The 17,187-nt window shown below is 42.1% G+C and overlaps 1 protein-coding gene across 1 annotated transcript in view; it reads left to right on the plus strand.

The window, feature by feature from the left end:
* SYNE1 (spectrin repeat containing nuclear envelope protein 1) overlaps positions 1-17,187 on the plus strand; it is a 415,690-nt gene that overhangs the window by 20,291 nt on the left and 378,212 nt on the right. The window contains exons 4-8 of the mRNA XM_074990362.1: positions 1,167-1,259; positions 2,871-3,049; positions 7,842-8,038; positions 8,174-8,280; positions 14,603-14,710. Of these exons, the coding sequence (XP_074846463.1) occupies positions 1,167-1,259; positions 2,871-3,049; positions 7,842-8,038; positions 8,174-8,280; positions 14,603-14,710 (684 nt within the window). The remainder of the gene's footprint in view (positions 1-1,166; positions 1,260-2,870; positions 3,050-7,841; positions 8,039-8,173; positions 8,281-14,602; positions 14,711-17,187) is intronic.

Below are 17,187 nucleotides of genomic sequence, written 5' to 3' on the forward strand. Positions count from 1 at the left end.
GGGAGCGGCTTGCTGTTGAGTCCGCCCTGTGACCCTGTCTGCAGCTGTGCCTGGCACCCTTATTTCAATGTGTGCTACTTTGGCGTGTAGACGTTCCCTCGCAGCGCCTATTTCGATGTGGTGCTGTGCAACTTCGATGTTGAACGTCAACGTTGCCAGCCCTGGAGGACGTGTAGACGTTATTCATCGAAATAGCCTATTTCGATGTTGGCTTCACGTGTAGACGTAGCCCATGTGTCTAGTGGTTGATGCAAGACCCTGAGCTTAGTTCTGATCTTGAATTTTGACCCTGTCTTTGTGATTGGTTTACTGTTTTCTTTGGAAAATCATTCTTCTCCTTGCATCTACTTATCCATGTTTAAAAGGGATTAATAATGCCCACTTTAGTGTGGATGTTGTGAATCTTAATGTGTTGGTAAAGTCCTTTACAATGCTTGCATGAAAGAATCTCTACTTTTTCATCTTTTCCACCTCTGTTTATTCTTTTTTTGCTCCCCATTTATTTGCTGTTCCCCTTTTCTCTTTTTTACGTATTCAGACTTCCTACAAACTATAGCAAGAACAGGTTATTCACAGCTAAATAAGTAATTTGAAATAACAACCAGGGAGTACAACAAGAGAATGCTATGAATTTTGTGCATTGTGTTGCTTTCTCTACATACTAAAATTTAATTAACAGGGAAATTGCATTATGTTGATTTTTTATATTGTTGTTTCCTCTTTGCCTTTCATGCTAGTCCTTGTACAGAGGATCACCGGTTGGTACAAAGATTTATTGTAATTTTTAACCATATAACTAACTTGCATAAGTCTGAAAAAGTATAAATTAATTAGTATATTTTATTCCATTTGAAAACGTATATATAATGACCAGGAGTGTAGTTTAGATTAGTGTTTACATGTAATTCGTACAGTTCTGTGATAAATCTTACGTAATCACAAACTGTTAATATACTCCTTTTGTTATGTTTCATTCATTATCTTGCTCCATTTAAAGGCATAACTGTGGCTTTCAATACATTAACTGAAGTTCTGATCACTACATTTCATTTTGAGTCAAGAAAATATTTTTGCATAAATTTATTATATACCAAACATATTAAGGAACCATGTAATAATGTCACTATCTCCTGTATGTCACAACATGTATTTTCTTTTCAAAACAGATTAAGCTAGTGAACATCAATTCAACTGATATTGCTGATGGTAGACCTTCTATTGTGCTTGGCTTGTTGTGGACTGTAATTTTATACTTCCAGGTATTGTATTTTCTACATTTGGTTATTATTTATTAAAGTAATGGATCAGCTCCTCACCTGGTATTAATTGGTGTGGCCCAAGAGAAGCCACCTTCCTCACACCTCCGGTCCCAGACAGGAACTGAGCTGGTGAGGCCAGGCGGCTCCTTTTATCGAGGCTGCAGGACTCTGATTGGCTGTTGCTAGCTCCTGTAGCCTTTGGAAGTCCACATATCTCAGGCTTTCAAAAGACAACTCCAGAGAGTCCTTTCTAGGCAAGAAAGGAGGCAAAAAGCTTCAGAGAAGTGCTGTTACAAAGTACAGACATGCTGCCAATCCCTGGAACACTCTTTGGGAGCCTGATTCTTTAAGATATTTACCAGTTCTGTGACGTTATCTAGACCACGGGTGAGCAAACGTTTTACATCAGGCCGCACTTTTCATCCCTGCAATTAGCAACAGCCCCCCTGCCACCTAATGTCTAATGTAATCCAAACCAAGTGAATTTTTGGTTATGTTCATATGAAAAAATCCCATTTGGCATCTGTGATGAAAGAAGTCTGTAGCATGTATACACTTAATTAATTAGTGTATAAATGTGAATACCCATACATAACAACAATAACGGGTGCCAACATTTTTAATGAGATGGATAAGCCTGAGACCCAGCAGCCAATTGTGCTGTACCCTCCTTATGAAATGTCATGCCCCTCAAGAAGGCTCGCCCCTCACTTTGTGCACCCCTGCTCTAGGCAGCCTCAATTCTCTGAGTATCCTTTCTTCAAGCAGGCAAAAATGTGCCAACCCTTTGACATTGACCTTCTAATATTAACCTTTCCTGTTAAAACCAACTGGTGCATGTAATGCTTGTAAAAATGTGAGCGTAATGGTTTTCATATGAGTAGGCATGGGGCAAATAAGTGATCTATGAGTTGCCTCGCCAGTGTTTCCTACTGTACCCCACATACAATTCTGCCATAAGGCCTCTCCGACCTAGAGACTTCCCCACTTTCAGAATCATGCCATCATACTGGACTAGCTTTGTGTTGGAAATGAAACTATTACATGAGTTCATCAGAATCACTTTTGCTTTTCTAAGGAGGGCATCAGAAGAGGACTGAGGCCTTGTTAACTTCTGCAGGTGCTCTTAAATTCCCTCTTCTGGGCTGCTGTTGGTTAAATGTAACATATTTGGAAAGGTCACTTCCAAGTGTTTACTCTAATTCAAATTCACCAGTGGTATCAGCAGATGCAGCTCTATTTAAGCAGATGGAATTGTCTTTTCTTTGAGCTAGGGGAGAATTTAGGCCAGTAGCTCAATACAATGAGCTAGTAATTTGCATAAGAATGTGTAATGCTTTGTAACGAGATATATGTACACATTGTTCCAGCTATAGGATATCAATAAGAGTCAACAGCTGCTGGATGTTCAACATTCTGAAGAGGCCACTTAGGTACTTGAATAAGGATTTCCGAAGCTACCTTAAGACACCCCTTTCACTTATTTTTAAATCTTGCTCATTATTTTTATGCATTTTAAATCTTAGCCCAGTCTAATCCTGTTAACGCCCTGTTAATGATGATTAAAATAAATATCAACACTACAGTTAATCAATGTCACTCTAAACACAGATTGAAGAACTGACAAGCAACCTTCCACAGCTGCAGTCGTTGTCTAGCAGTACATCTTCGGTGGACAGTGTCCTCAGCTCTGAGACAGCAAGTCCTCCAACAAAACGGAAGGTGGTAACAAAAGTCCAGGGAAATGCTAAGAAGGCTTTGTTAAAGTGGGTACAGTACATAGCAGCAAAGTAAGTCACACTCTGGAAGTAATTTAGGTTATAAGCTCTTTACTTAGGACTAAGGTTCTTTTTCTGTGTTTGTGCAATGCCTACCACTATGTGCTACTGGTCCATGACTAGGGTGCCTAGTGGTAATAATCATAGTGATAATAAATTTGGATTAATTTTACAAAGCAGTACCATTTTGTGGCATGTTACGCTCAATTATCCCTGAGAGAGCGAAACCCAGAAAGGGAGGTGGAAGTTATCTGAACAGCGGCACCAAGTGCTGCCACGGGCCTGGAGCAAGGTGGGACGGCGAGGGCCAGCTCCCTGCGGTGGAAGGCACGGAGCCAAAGGCACGAAGGGTGGGGCTTTTGATAATCAGCACTGTGTCACCTCACACATGCTCCGTTGCAGATGCATACAGAGTTGCGGCAGAGCACTCTGCAGCGTTTTCCCCCTTTGTCCCCTCTGGCCCCTGTCTCTGAATGATGCATTGTTTGCTCTTGCTGCCAAACCCTTGATACAATGTTTACCCCCTTATTGAAAGGGCGCTCTCTGTACGCTATGTTCTTAGTAGCCATTGGTTTCTGCCTCAGTGAGTGAGCACAATTCTTCTTGAAAGTGCAAGTTCTTGAAAATCACAACGATCTTGCTTTAATCAACGGTACTTACATGTTATTATATAAATTGCATTAATTTATGCATTATTATACCAATTGCATTAATTTTCCTTGTTTATGAATTGGTTCAGCAGTATAACTGAGCCAACCTCTGGTTAATTTCATAACATTTACTTTCATTTGGTGCAATTCTTCTACGTTTTCTGATTCCAAATGGCATAAAGCAAAAAGTAGATTAGATCAAAAAAATGATAGTGATCTGACTGCTTGCATAATAAGAAAAATAAAAAGGCATTTCCCCTTTCCCTCAAAGCCATAGGAGAATAAAATGGAGTTAATTGTTCAAATAAAATGAACAATTATCTAGACATACAGATGTCTGGAATATGGGGGACAACCAACACAGGGCAATAAAATGGAGCAACAGAGAGAGATCATAATGATATGATCATAATATCACAGAATTTTATCCAGGTTTCTATAAAACCAGTGCAGTAAAAGGTAATTTTCACTGTACTGCAATCTACTTTGGCACAGCATTCTTCCTATAGAATTTTTGGCAGTTTGAGGCAGACTACTGAAAGCTTGATAGCCACACCATCCAGAAAGGTGAAAAGTGAAAAATTGTAGTGATGGGTGAATACAGCAACCGAATTGACCTAAAGAAAGGGAAAGAAAGGAGCATCATAGTTCCCGTCCCTCTATACAAGCACAGAGGGAGAAATGGCTGCACTGAAGGAGCAGGGTATGCCATCAGAAAGCCTGGTGTATCATGAACCGCCCTCAGGGACTGATCCGAAGCCCACTAAAGGCATTGGGAGCCTTTCCTAAAGTTTTAGTGGGCATTGGATCAGGACGTCAGAGAAAGACCCTGCCTGTATGAAGAATGCACCTCTCTAAACTGCCCCTGTTACTGTGTGCTGCCCCAGCAGGGGGCAAGCATCTGAAGGGCACAATATGGCCTCATTGGAAATTTGTTTTGGTAAGGAGTCCCAGTGTTCCCTGGCACATGTGCCCTTGTACGGCCACTCAGGAGAGATTCGAATGCTGCTCAGTAGAGCCCCCACAGCTAGGTTTTTGTTTCTACTGGTGGTGCACATTTGTACCTGCCTTGGTGCATGTGAAAATTAATTCTGCTCATAGATGTTAAAAATCCACACATAGGCTACGTCTACACTATCCCAAAACTTCGAAATGGCCATGCAAATGGCCATTTCGAAGTTTACTAGTAAAGCGCTGAAATACATATTCAGCGCCTCATTAGAATGCCGGCGGCCCCGGCACTTCGAAATTGCTGCGTCTCACTGCCATACGGCTTATCCAGATGGGGGTCCTTTTCAGAAGGACCCTGGCAACTTCGAAATCCCCTTATTCCATAGGATTAATTCATAACCTAATACTAAAAATATTACATACTCTTAAAAAACTTTAAAAGAGCAGTGTAGTTATTCCTATGGAATAAGGGGATTTCGAAGTTGCCAGGGTCCTTTCGAAAAGGACCCCCATTTGGACAAGTTGTGCGGTGGTGAGCCGCGGCAATTTCGAAGTGCTGCATCCGCTGCCATTCTAATGAGGAGCTGAATATGTATTTCAGCGCTTCATTAGTAATGAATCATTTCGAAGTTTTGGGATAGTGTAGATGGAAAAGATTAGAGGAAATGTTGGTAAGGACTGACTAAAAAGCAGGGGAAGGAATTCAAGCTCTGGACATGAATGTAGTTTTCAAAATTACTTTGAAAAAGCCGTGTTGTACACATTGCTGATTATTTCCTTGTTAGAATCACGTAGGGTGTATCTACGCTTGGGAAAATAGTTGAATTTGTGAAAATTGACTTTGTAACACTAGATTTTATAAAGCCAAAGTTGAGGGTCCACACCTGCTCACAAAGTTGACTTAGTGTGTCCCTACTACATTGCCTAAGTTTAACTGCTGCAGCAGTGCATTGTGGTCATCTATCCCACAGTTACTGTAACGCTGTTGCATTTTGGGTTTTTGTGCCAGTGTGTTACGGGAAAAAATGCGCCACCAGTGTCATCATCCCAGAGTGCATTGCCCTCACTCCCCCGGCCATTGAAAACAAATGGACATTTTTCCAAAGCCTGCTCTTGAATCAGGCTGCTGTGATGATTGCCACCATCAGAGCTGGCTATTTATATGCCAGTCTGCCCAGAGCACAGTAGACTGGCACAGTTGAGGAAGTAGGAGAGGATAGTAAAGTTGAGGAAAGTGGAAACCCTTGACAGTGTAATCAATCTCACATATTAGGGCATCTGCACTCCAGCTGACTGTGCCATGGTAACAGGTACCTCATTTTTATCCTGGGGAAAGAACACCTTGAGAGTGTGAGTCTCATTAAAAAATGTACAGTAGCCAAAAATATTGGTAAAGGTGCTCAGACTACAATAATCCATGAGCCTTTCAGGAAACCTGCAAATGTACTTGCTTTCAGTGGAGCCCATCAGAAGTAGATGTCTGGCAAAGTTAAGGAAGTAGCAGATGATACAAAATTGAGGAAGGTTGAACCTTTGAGAGTGTTGTCAGTCCCACATATTAGGGCATGAGCACTGCAGCTGACTGTGCCATGTTAACAGGTACTTCAGTTTACCCCTGGAGAAAGAACACCTTTCACAGGGTGCGGAACTATGTCAGGGAGCTGTTTTCCCCTGGTTAAAATGCAGCAAACAGACCACTGCTGGGACTGTGTGGCTTCCCTGATCTGTAAGATTTGGGAAGGGAGAGTACTGTAGCAGCTTCCCCAGGCAGTGGGGCCAGCCAAGAATATACATACTGCTGGGGCTGGCCCCCTAAAGCTCAGCTGACAGGGGCCAGCTGAGGCACCTTTTAACGTGGTGCTGTCACCAGAATATAGGTGCGGTCCCGCTGGGGGAGCATTCTCCCCAGTGTGTGTTGCCATACAGGGGCCAACCAGTCCCTGAAAATCTTGGCTGCGGAAAGATCCTTCCCCCGGCAACAGCCCACAAAAATATTTTCCACTGGGGGAGCCTTTACTCCGCGCTGGCCAGGGCATGCTGCTGTCTGGAAAGCATGGTCAGCACTGCAGTACTGTCACGCGATGTGGTAAGGAAGAGGGTAGCCATGTGATATGGTTGGATGGAGGCTAGCCCCCCACCTGCATGGCACCTGGCAGGGAGGAGGCTTCTCCTTACAAATTTGAATTGCAGAAAAGAAGTTTCTCAGACTCTTCTACAAGTATGACCCACACAGCCTAATGGCCATGTGGTGTGGCGGGGTGGGGTGGGGCTAGCACCCCAGCCAAACTGAGACTCTGGCTCTCCTGATGGCTTGATGCTGGAGCTCTCTAAAGTGGCTAGATGCGATCTCCATGCTGATCATAAAGAAAGGAATTCAGAATGCCGGGGTTCGTATTTCCTATTTCCTGCACACCTACAGAGCAGTGGGGAGTGGAGCAGTGACCTGAAAGCACCCCTTGAGGGGTATTGTGGGATAGTTTAAAGGCTAACTAAATTGATCTTAATAACACTGCAGTCTCCACTTGTATAGTTCAACTTTGCAAATTCAACCTCTCCATTTACTGCGGGGAGAAACCAGCACTACAAAAGTTGACCCTCACAATTGATCTGTTGAGCGCTGGAGTGCAGGCATAGAGTTTATAAAATTGAACTTAGACCCTTAAATACAACTTAATGTCCTAGTGTAGACCAGGCCTTAGATTCCCTCTTGCACTACTGTGTGAATTTCACTAAGGCAGTAGGGGGACTGAATAATGGGAGAGCACATTATTGCTCATGTGTAGAATCAGAACTGTAAAAAATACTCCATGTTATTGCAGTGACATTATTACTTTAAATATCCAAATACAGATAACAAGGGAAGTATACTTACCGTGAAGGGAGATTGGAAGGTTTTAGCTGGGGCGGGCGGGGAGGGAGGGAATAGTGCTTAATGTTTTATAAGACATCTTATTTTCTAGTGTCTAACGTACAAGAAGCAGAGTTGTAATTCATTTGCTCGTAACACACACACAGGGCTTAATGTAACCAAGCAGCTTACTGGAAATAGAAATTTTTGTGTAAGGGATATGAGAAAATGCACTCTTGGCCAGTGTTAGAAATCATAACCCTGTATCTTGTGTTTTCATATGACTAGACTGATACTGTCTTTTTATTTTTATTTATTTATTTATTTATTTTATTTATTTTTGTTCCATTTTAAGGCGAGGTGGAATTGAAGTCAAAGATTTTGGACGAAGTTGGAGGAGTGGTGTTGCTTTTCATTCAGTGATTCATGCCATTCGTCCAGAGCTAGTAGACATGGAGAAAGTGAAAGGAAGATCCAATAGGGAAAACCTAAATGAGGCCTTCAAGCTTGCAGAAACAGAACTGGGAATCCCAAGACTTCTTGATCCTGAGGGTACTATACATAAATTATACTGCATCAAATTTGGATTAGCATAGACTAATTTTTGTTTTAAAGTTTTTTAAGAGTGTGTGATATTTTTGCTATTCGGTTATGAATTAATTTACTATGTATTCTGCACTCTTCCAGATGTGGATGTTGACAAGCCAGACGAAAAGTCTATCATGACTTATGTAGCACAGTTCCTGAAACAGTACCCTGACCTACACAGTACAACTGAAATGCAGGAGAATGATGTAAGTACCCATTATGCTTCCACTGTGATCAGTTTCTTACACACACACACACTCACAAGGGGCATATTTTGACATCTGTTTTCAAAACATAGGTGATCATGTTTGTTTGGTTTTTTAAACAACAGACGAGGGAAGTGCCACCAGAATTAGAAAGACCATGGCCAGGGAAGATTAACTGACTATAAAAGAAGCCACTGTTTTAAATGGACATTAGTAACAGTTTTAGAGCTGGAGAGAATAGAAAGATGCAAATAATAGCAGAAGGCAGAGGTAGCAGAAGTAGCAAACTCAGGCCGTGTCGACACCAAAGAGACTGTAGTGGCATAATTATGTTGCCATAGCTAAGACAGGATAGCCCCGAAGTGTAGACAGTGCTTAAAGTTATGGAAGGGTGTTTTTTCATCTCTGTAGAAATACCGCCTCCCTGAGTGACAGAAGCATTCTTTGGCCAGCTAGCTGTACCAACAGAAGGACAATGCTTTGGTAGACTCTGGTTCTTGTATACAGTCTTTGGAGTTCGTTGTCTTCTTGGTTGATTGATTGAGATCCCTCACTTGACAATCTCCATGTTTGTGTTATTGTAAGGGACTTCTGTGATATATAGTAGTGAGAGACTAACCCCGTACCACAAGCTCTTCTCCACTTATGATTTGTCAGGGAGTATCTGTCAACATTAAAATTGATATTTCCCATGATAGCAGATTCTTGTCATTTAGGATTGTCTGTTTGTCCTTGCAAAGGCCATTATAATAACTTTGGTAGAGCATCACACACAAAATCCAGCCTCATTAGCATCTTAATTTATCTAAGAATTAAAGACCAGGTTTTATGCAGCATTTTGGATCAGTAGTTTTTCTGTGCTATTGGAGCGTAGAAAAAGAATGGTTCCAGAAAAGAGAGACTGAGTGCAAAACAGCAGATGTGTTAGGTCACTGTGGAAAACAAATGAGTTAAGCCTATAAAAATTATTTTGTGCTGCTTTTGGTGATGCAGTCACTACAGGTATCCAGTGTTTCACCGTACGTGGTAGCTTGGCTCCACAATATCACTCTTTCTTGAAAATTTCTACAGCCAAGGGACTGCTTTTCCAGTCACAAGAGCCATAAAAGTAGCTTCTTCCAAAGCCACTTGCATACTATTTCCATTCATTGTTCAGAAAGAAACCAGGATCCTAATACATGCAGGCAGCTTTTAGCTAGAGAGAGAGTATACAAGTGATAGCAGTTCTTCTCCTTTTCTCAGTGCACAAGGTTACCGTTAAACCAGACATAACCTGGGTGCATCTAGATAATTTCATTTAAAAGGTGGTTGGTAATGTAGTTGTTTCAAATAATATATGCATAAATTGTACAAGCAGTAACTAATAGTCCAAAACATTGATTTGGTTTGGAAACCAAACTCCTTTATTTGATTTACTGAGCTAACATAAACACATTAATATTTAATAATCTGTCTCAGAGACATTTCAGATAATATCAGTTTCTTTTTCCAAGAAGGTCTCTTCTGTGTGTTTAGAGGAATGACTTTTTATTGTACAGATTGAACCTCTCTAATCTGGCACACTCTAGCCCCGCAAAACTCATGGTCTGGCATGCTTTCAGTTGTCTGGCTCTTCAGTTATCGTGAGTATGTCCAAGTTTCCCATGGTCTCATAGAGTTTGTTTCCAGCCACCAGTTGTGGCTCTCAGTGTTTTGTGCTGTTCTTTAGCTGTAATTTACCACTAAATGTCTTTTAAGAACCCAGTGTGCAGTGGAAGTATTGGTAATGCTGCTAGACAGTATTACATCTCACGTGATTTAGCAAATTCTCTGATTTGGCACCAGTCAGGTCCTGACATTGCTGGACTAGAGAGGTTCAACCTGTACTGTTTCTCTCTAATTATGTATATCTGCTTTGCTTTCTGGGTCAGTTGTTTTTTCCCCTTACTAGGCATTATTTCTTAAGTTGGTACACTTTAATCAATCGTCTGTTTTGCCCTTTTTATTCCTAATTTAAATGTAAGAATTAAACTCTTTGGAACAAGAATTTATACTTCAACTGGGTATTACTGCTTCCTAGTTTCTTAAACCAGTTATTCCCACAAACTTCTCCACTATCACTTAATTGAGTAAATAATTTTATAGTAATGCAATAGAAAAATAGATGGTTGAGAATTTGAAAGTGGAAGGCAGCTTGGGAGAAAGTGACCAATAAATCACATAATTCATGATTCTAAGAAATGGTAAAAGGGAGAACAGCAAAATAAAGACAATGGATTTCAGGAAGGCAGATTTTGGTAAACTCAGAGAGCTGGTAGGTAGGGTCCCATGGGAAGCAAGAGTAAGAAGAAAAACAACTGAAGAGAGTTGGCAGTTTTTCAAAGGGACATTATTAAGGTCTCAAAAGCAAGCTATACCACTGCATAGGAAATGTAGAAGTATGGTAAAAGACCACCTTGGCTTAGGTAGGATATCTTATGTGATCTCAAAATCAAAAAGGAGTCACATGAAAAGTGGAAATCAGGAGAAATTACAAAGAATGAATATAAGCAAACAATATGTGTATGCAGGGGCAAGATTAGAAAGGCAGAGGCACAAAACAAGCTCAAACTAGCTAGAGACATAAAGGGTAGCAAGAGGACGTTCTATAAGTATATTAGAAGCAAGAGGAAGACCAAGGACAGGGTAGGCCCACTGCTCAGTGAGGAGGGAGAAACAACATTAGGAAATTTAGAAGTGGCAGAGGTGCTTAACAACTTCTTTGTTTCAGTCTTCACCAAGAAGTCTGATGCAGAAATGTCTAAAATAGTGAATGCTAGTGGGAAAGGGGTCGGTTTAGGGATAAAATAAAAAAAATGAACAAGTAAAAATTTACTTAAGAAAATTACATGTCTGCAAGTCACCAGGGCTTGATGAAATGCATCCTAGAATACTTAAGGAGCTGATAGAGGAGGTATCAGAAACTTTAGCTGTCATCTTTGAAAAGTCCTGGAAATAGGGAGAGATTCCAGAAGACTGGAAGAGGGCAAATATAGTGCCCAATTATGAAAAAGGGAAAAAAGAACAACTGAGGAAACTACACATCAGTCAGTTTAACTTCTGTGCTGGGAAAGATAATGGAGCAAATAATTGAGGAATTCATCTGCGAACATCTGGAAGAAAATAAAATGATAGCTAACAGCCAGCATGGATTTGTAAAGAACAAATCATGCCAGACCAATCTGATAGCTTTCTTTGTCAGGATGACATGTCCTGTGGATAAGGGAGAAGCAGTGGATGTGGTATATCTAGAGTTTAGTAGGGCATTTGATACGGTCTTGCATGATCTTCTTATCAGTAAACTGGGCACGCACAACTTGGATGAGGCTACTGTAAGGTGAGTGCATAACTGGCTGGATAACCATTCTCAGAGAGTAGTTATTAATGGTTTGTAGTAATACTAGAAGGGCATAACAAGTGGGGTTCCGCAGGGGTCTGTTTATGGGCCTGTTCTATTCAATATCTTCATCAACAATTTAGATATTGACATAGAGAATAATGACATAGAGAGTATGCTTATTAAGTTTGCAGATAATACCGAGCTGGGAGGAGTTGCAATTGCTTTGGAGAATAGGGTAATACTTCAAAATGTTCTGGACAACCTGGAGAAATGATCTGAGGTAAATAAGATGAAGATTAATAAGGACAAATGCAAAGTACTCTGCTTAGGAAGGCACAATCAGTTCCATACATACAGAATGAGAAGCAACTGTCTTAAGGAGTACTGTGGGATTTAGGAGTCATAGTGGACCACAAGCTAAATATGAGTGAACAGTGCAATTCTGTTGCAAAAAAAGCAAACATACTTCTGAGATGCATTAACAGGAGTGTTGTGAGCAAACCCCGAGAAGTCTTTCCTCTGCCCTACTTTTTGAAGAGTAAAAGGGACTTTGAAGTACTGGCAGGTGAGCTGTCGCTACGTGCAAGCTGCCACTTGGAAGTTTAACACTTTGGAGTTGCTGTGTGGGAGAATTAGCTCACACACTTACAGGTTTATGTCAGTGTAGCATTCCTCTACACTGGTTCTGGATGACCTGGAGAAATGATCTGAGGTAAACAGGATGAAGTTTAATAAGGACAAATGCAAAGTACTCCACTTGGGAAGGAACAGTCAGTTCCCCTCTATGTAAGGGGAATTCTTCCCCTGTCCAGTTATTGCCAAACATGACCTCTTTGTGCTCCTTGAGCAGTGCAAAGTGTCTGTAGTGGATGAGAGAATCTAGCCTATAATTATCCTCTCAGGATTCTACTTTTCATAGTATATAGCTTTGTAAAGTTATATGCTTGAGCACAGAAATTTTTGGCATGTTACATTTCTGTAAAAATGTAATATGCTCAAATTTTTAAAACTAGAAACCATAGTTGCATATCTGAATGTGTATTTGAGCTTCTTAACAAGCGTCCTAATATCCAGAGTAGCTGAGCTGTTGAATCTGCCATAATTCAGCACTTCTGAAGATCAGACCACATATTTATTTGTCAAAATGTGGATTTAAGAGCTGAGCAGTAAGGGCCTAATCTGAAAATTCTGTTCTTGGACTTGAATAGTCTAGCAATTACAGATCAGAAAACTGGATAATCCAACTAAATACTCCTTTTTCAGTCTGTAGTTGTACTTCTTATGACACACAAATGCATATGCTTTGCTGTCTAACAAAGCATCCTGTTTTTGTAATTTTCAAATTTAGCCCAGTGGCATCCATTTAAAAACTGTTGTAAGTTGTTTTGACTTTCAGACTGTGCCAAAAATACTCTGGGTTGATTTAAACTTATGGTTTCCTGTTGGGATTTTTCTGTTGCTTTCTCTCTGATAACCTTGTTCTGGACACAGCATTAATAAAAATTATGTAGACAGTAGATCATATTAAGCAATGTCGAAACAAGAGAAATGTTCTCTCAGAGAAGAATATACTGGTCTTGAATATGGAAAGATCAGTGTGTGATGGTCTGTATATGAAAGAACCTGAAGATCAGTACTTTGAAACTTTTGTGTCCTAACTAAAATTTTAGAATATGAAACCCTTTGTCATTTATGTAAACTTTGATCCAGGATAGTGCACTTAAATAAGGGAGTCAGTAGTCTGACAGTGTAGAATGTTATTATGACATACTGTTTATCATCAATATGGTAAGTGATACTCTACTATATAGCTGAGAGAGTCTGTCTGTTTGTTCAAGAACTCCTCCTAATGACAGCTTTCTAAATATAGACCTTGATCCTGCAACCCTTATTCACTTGAGTACTTCTTGTTTACAGATAAACTGCAGTCACTGGATTATTCACTTGAGTAAGAGTGCGGCCAATAGTACAGTGCAATGTTAGGTCAGCCAGTAGTGTTTTATATGTCCTGCATATTGGGACTGGTTAACCAAGCTGCCTGCTCTTGAGCTTCAGAGGCAGCCAATAGTAGAGTTACCCTGTAGATAAGTGGCTTGTAGCAATACAGCTGGTGCACAGAAAGACATTGTTGCCACCTGACAATTAGTAGCATGGCATCCTCTTTGAAACAAAAGATTATACTAATTTCATTAACTTCTGGTACAATTATACAATCATGAATAATGACCTTTTCCAAATAAATTTACTTTAACTGAAGTGAACAAATTATGATTTATTTTACTTATGACATATTAAAATTAGGTACTGCCATTTATTGTACAGTTTGAACCTCTCTAGTCTGGTCCCCTGGGGACCTGACCATTCCTGAAAGAGAGAATTTTCCAAACCATGGGAAGGTAATAGGCTCTATTACATTACGAACACTTTCACTGCTTACTGGGCTCTTGGAAGACATTTAGGGTAAACTACAGCTAAATAATAGCACAGAACACTGGGAGCCAGGACTGATGGCCATAAACAGACTTTATGGGACCAGCAGAAACTTGGCCACACTGATGATAATTGGTTATCCGCCTAACTAAAATCGTGGCAGACTGTGGATGTTGCCAGATGAGAGAGTGCAGGAGTAGAGAGGTTCAACCTGTCGTAGCTTCACATTATTTGGTTTTAAAGATGAACTCGATGTGACGATGTGCTTTATGTGACACTGCAGTACTCCAAATATTCATGATGATTGTGCCAGTAAGAACCACCTGTCTGGGGGGTCTAAACTGTGCTCTCACAACCAGGCAATTCCACTTGTTCAGGCTGCATGCAGATTACAGACGGACAAATTTGACCCAAATTTCTATGCTGACTTTCTCTGAAAATGAAATTGGGCTGCTAGGAAAGAGTATCATATTGCCCATGTTTGGTACTCACTAATAATCATCTGCACTTCTCTTTGGGTTTGCTGTCTCACAGAAAGAAGACAGACTGATGCCAAGAGAGCTCAAAGTTTGGTTGGAACAGTTTGAAAGGGATCTGACCAGGACACAGATGGCAGAAGTGAGCTTACTGGAGAAATACCAGGTCAGCTGTGGATAGCTTTATATGCTGGTACATTTTGTCATGATTAGGTTTAATGGGTCCCTGAATTTGAATCCTTCTTCCATGTAATTATTACACTATGCTTACTGTGTAAACGTGCTGTGTCTCTCTTCTGAAAAAATCTGAGGACTCTGCAGATGCCCACATTGTGCCTCCCTAGATCTTCAAACAAAGGGGACTTGTTTAACCCAGATCTACCTCCTGCAGGATGGAATATGGGGTTAGCTGCCCTGAGGTGGACAGCTAGAGACTCCTAAGTCCACTCTTCCCAAAAATACATTCCAGAGACTGCTTTGCATGATAGAGGTTCTGTGATGGGGGATAGTCAAAGGAGGAGGACAGGATGTAGACAGGGATGGGGGTCACATTTCACACCCCCAGTCCCCTGCCACCAGCCAGCCCCTGGAAATTAGTCAACATGGCTTATACAGAATGTGCCTGTATTATGTTTTAATGGAAATGCCTTGCTCCAATGGGGGCAACGGTAGCTCTGGTGGAATCATGCAACATGCGATGAATGGGTGAGTGTCATTAGGATCAGAGTCCAAATGGAGGCACAGTGGGTCTTCCTAATTTGGGCCTGCCTAATTCGCATAAAGATCCTGCAGCCTTGCCTAGATGGGCAAACTTTGTTCCCCTAGCATTTTGACAAAGTGGTGTGTGTGTGGTGATGGGCAGTACATCAACAATGGAAATCCCTGTTCTTGTAACGTAAGCAACCAGATGACACCTTTGTTTCCTGGGAATCAGAACAAAGGGTGGTGATGGAGACTTCTGGTTTGAACTGGAAACTGGGCAGTTGCAGGGGGTTAGTCTTGGGGCTGAAGAGGAACAAAGGAGGCAGGGTCCCAGGTTCGGGAACCCCCCTCAAGGCCTCCTCTCCCCATTATGGACTGGACTGACTGTTTCTGGCTGGTGTACTGACAACACTGTACCGGACTGTGTCCCTGTTGACTAATAAATCCTCTGTTTGACCTGCTGCGTGAGAGTCACACCTAACTGCAAATGAGGTGCTGGGCCTGGTGAACCCCACACTCTGTAACATCTGATGGTAGCAGTGGGACATTCTGCACCCTGTGGATGGAACATCCAGCAATAAGTGATGGTATGCAGAAGGATGAAGGGTGGCCAGTGAGATCCAGGCATGCTGAAGGACAGTCAGGTGCAGTTCCAAGAGGCGAGAGGCCTGCAGCTTAACCAAAGACAGAGCGGGTGTTCTACCCAAGGAGGGTTTACCCCTTGGGGCCTATAGCCTAACCCCTAGGGTGGTGTGACCCACAAAGAGTCTGGCACCCTGAAGGGGTCCTTCCAGGGACAGCAGAGAGGCATATAATCATCTCCATAAAACAGACATTGTCCAGGTATACAAAGTGAGAGGTCTCCCTAGTGGCAAATCCACCAAAGCCCAGCCCTGAATGATCACTTCTTGGACCTGGGGACAGTCCCCACTGGGAGCTGCCAGACGGCCGTGGGGTGCTTCAGGCCCTCACTCAGCAGAAGGACAAGAAGGGGTTGGGGGCAGCTGGACAAACCTGGGTGCTGCTTGAAACCACTTGGTCAGTTGCAGTTCATCCATGATCAGCAATTCCTCTGTGGAGCTGCAGCATCTGGAAATTGAGTTGAGACTAAAGGAGTTGGATGACTGGGCACAGGAGTGAGGAGACCAGAATAAAGACTGACAAGAACAGGAGAAAGTCTGTCAGGACTGAGAGAGGCAGTGACAGCATGAACTGCGACAGCGATGGCAGAACTGAGGACTAAAGAAACGCCTGCAGTGGTGAGTTAAGACCGGGGTCGAGGGCCCTGCACTGCTTGGAGCTTTGACATGAACTTCCTGTCCCAGTATAAGGAGTAGGGTGACATAGATGCTTTCCTTTATGCCTTTGAGAAGGCCTGTGGTCTGCTCCGGATTGATCCAGCAGACAGGCTACAGCATCTCACCCCCTTACTGGATCCCAAAGCCAAGGGACGTTAAGACAGATGGGTGGGTTTCAAACGGGGAGTTATGTTCTGTTCAAAAAACCCCTGCTGCACAAGTTTGGGCTGAGCACCAAAACATATCAGAAGGCACCTGGGGAGACTTACCAAGAACGGGTACTGCAGATAGGGCAATACACCTGCAGGGAGACTGATGGGGCAGGGACCCAGACCAAAGAGGAAGTGGTTGATCTGATGGTGCTGGACCAGCTGTGTGACCTCTGTCCGCTTTACTTGAGAATGTGGCTGTTGAAGCTGAAGGGCCTGCAAAGTGCAGAGCAGCTGGCTGAGGAGTTTGCAGACGGACAGACAGTCTGAGGGTGAAGAGGAACCCAGATTCCTCGCCCTCCCAAGGGAGACAGCCAATACCAGGGCAGACCAACAAACCTGAGGACCCAATGAGACCCGATCTGTTATTGCTGTGGGCAGAAGGGTCACAAGCAGGTCCAGTTCCCCAAGTTCCCAGGCAAGTTGAGCAAACA

The sequence above is a fragment of the Carettochelys insculpta genome, chromosome 3 (genome assembly GCF_033958435.1).
Source record: "Carettochelys insculpta isolate YL-2023 chromosome 3, ASM3395843v1, whole genome shotgun sequence".
Taxonomy (NCBI): domain Eukaryota; kingdom Metazoa; phylum Chordata; order Testudines; family Carettochelyidae; genus Carettochelys; species Carettochelys insculpta.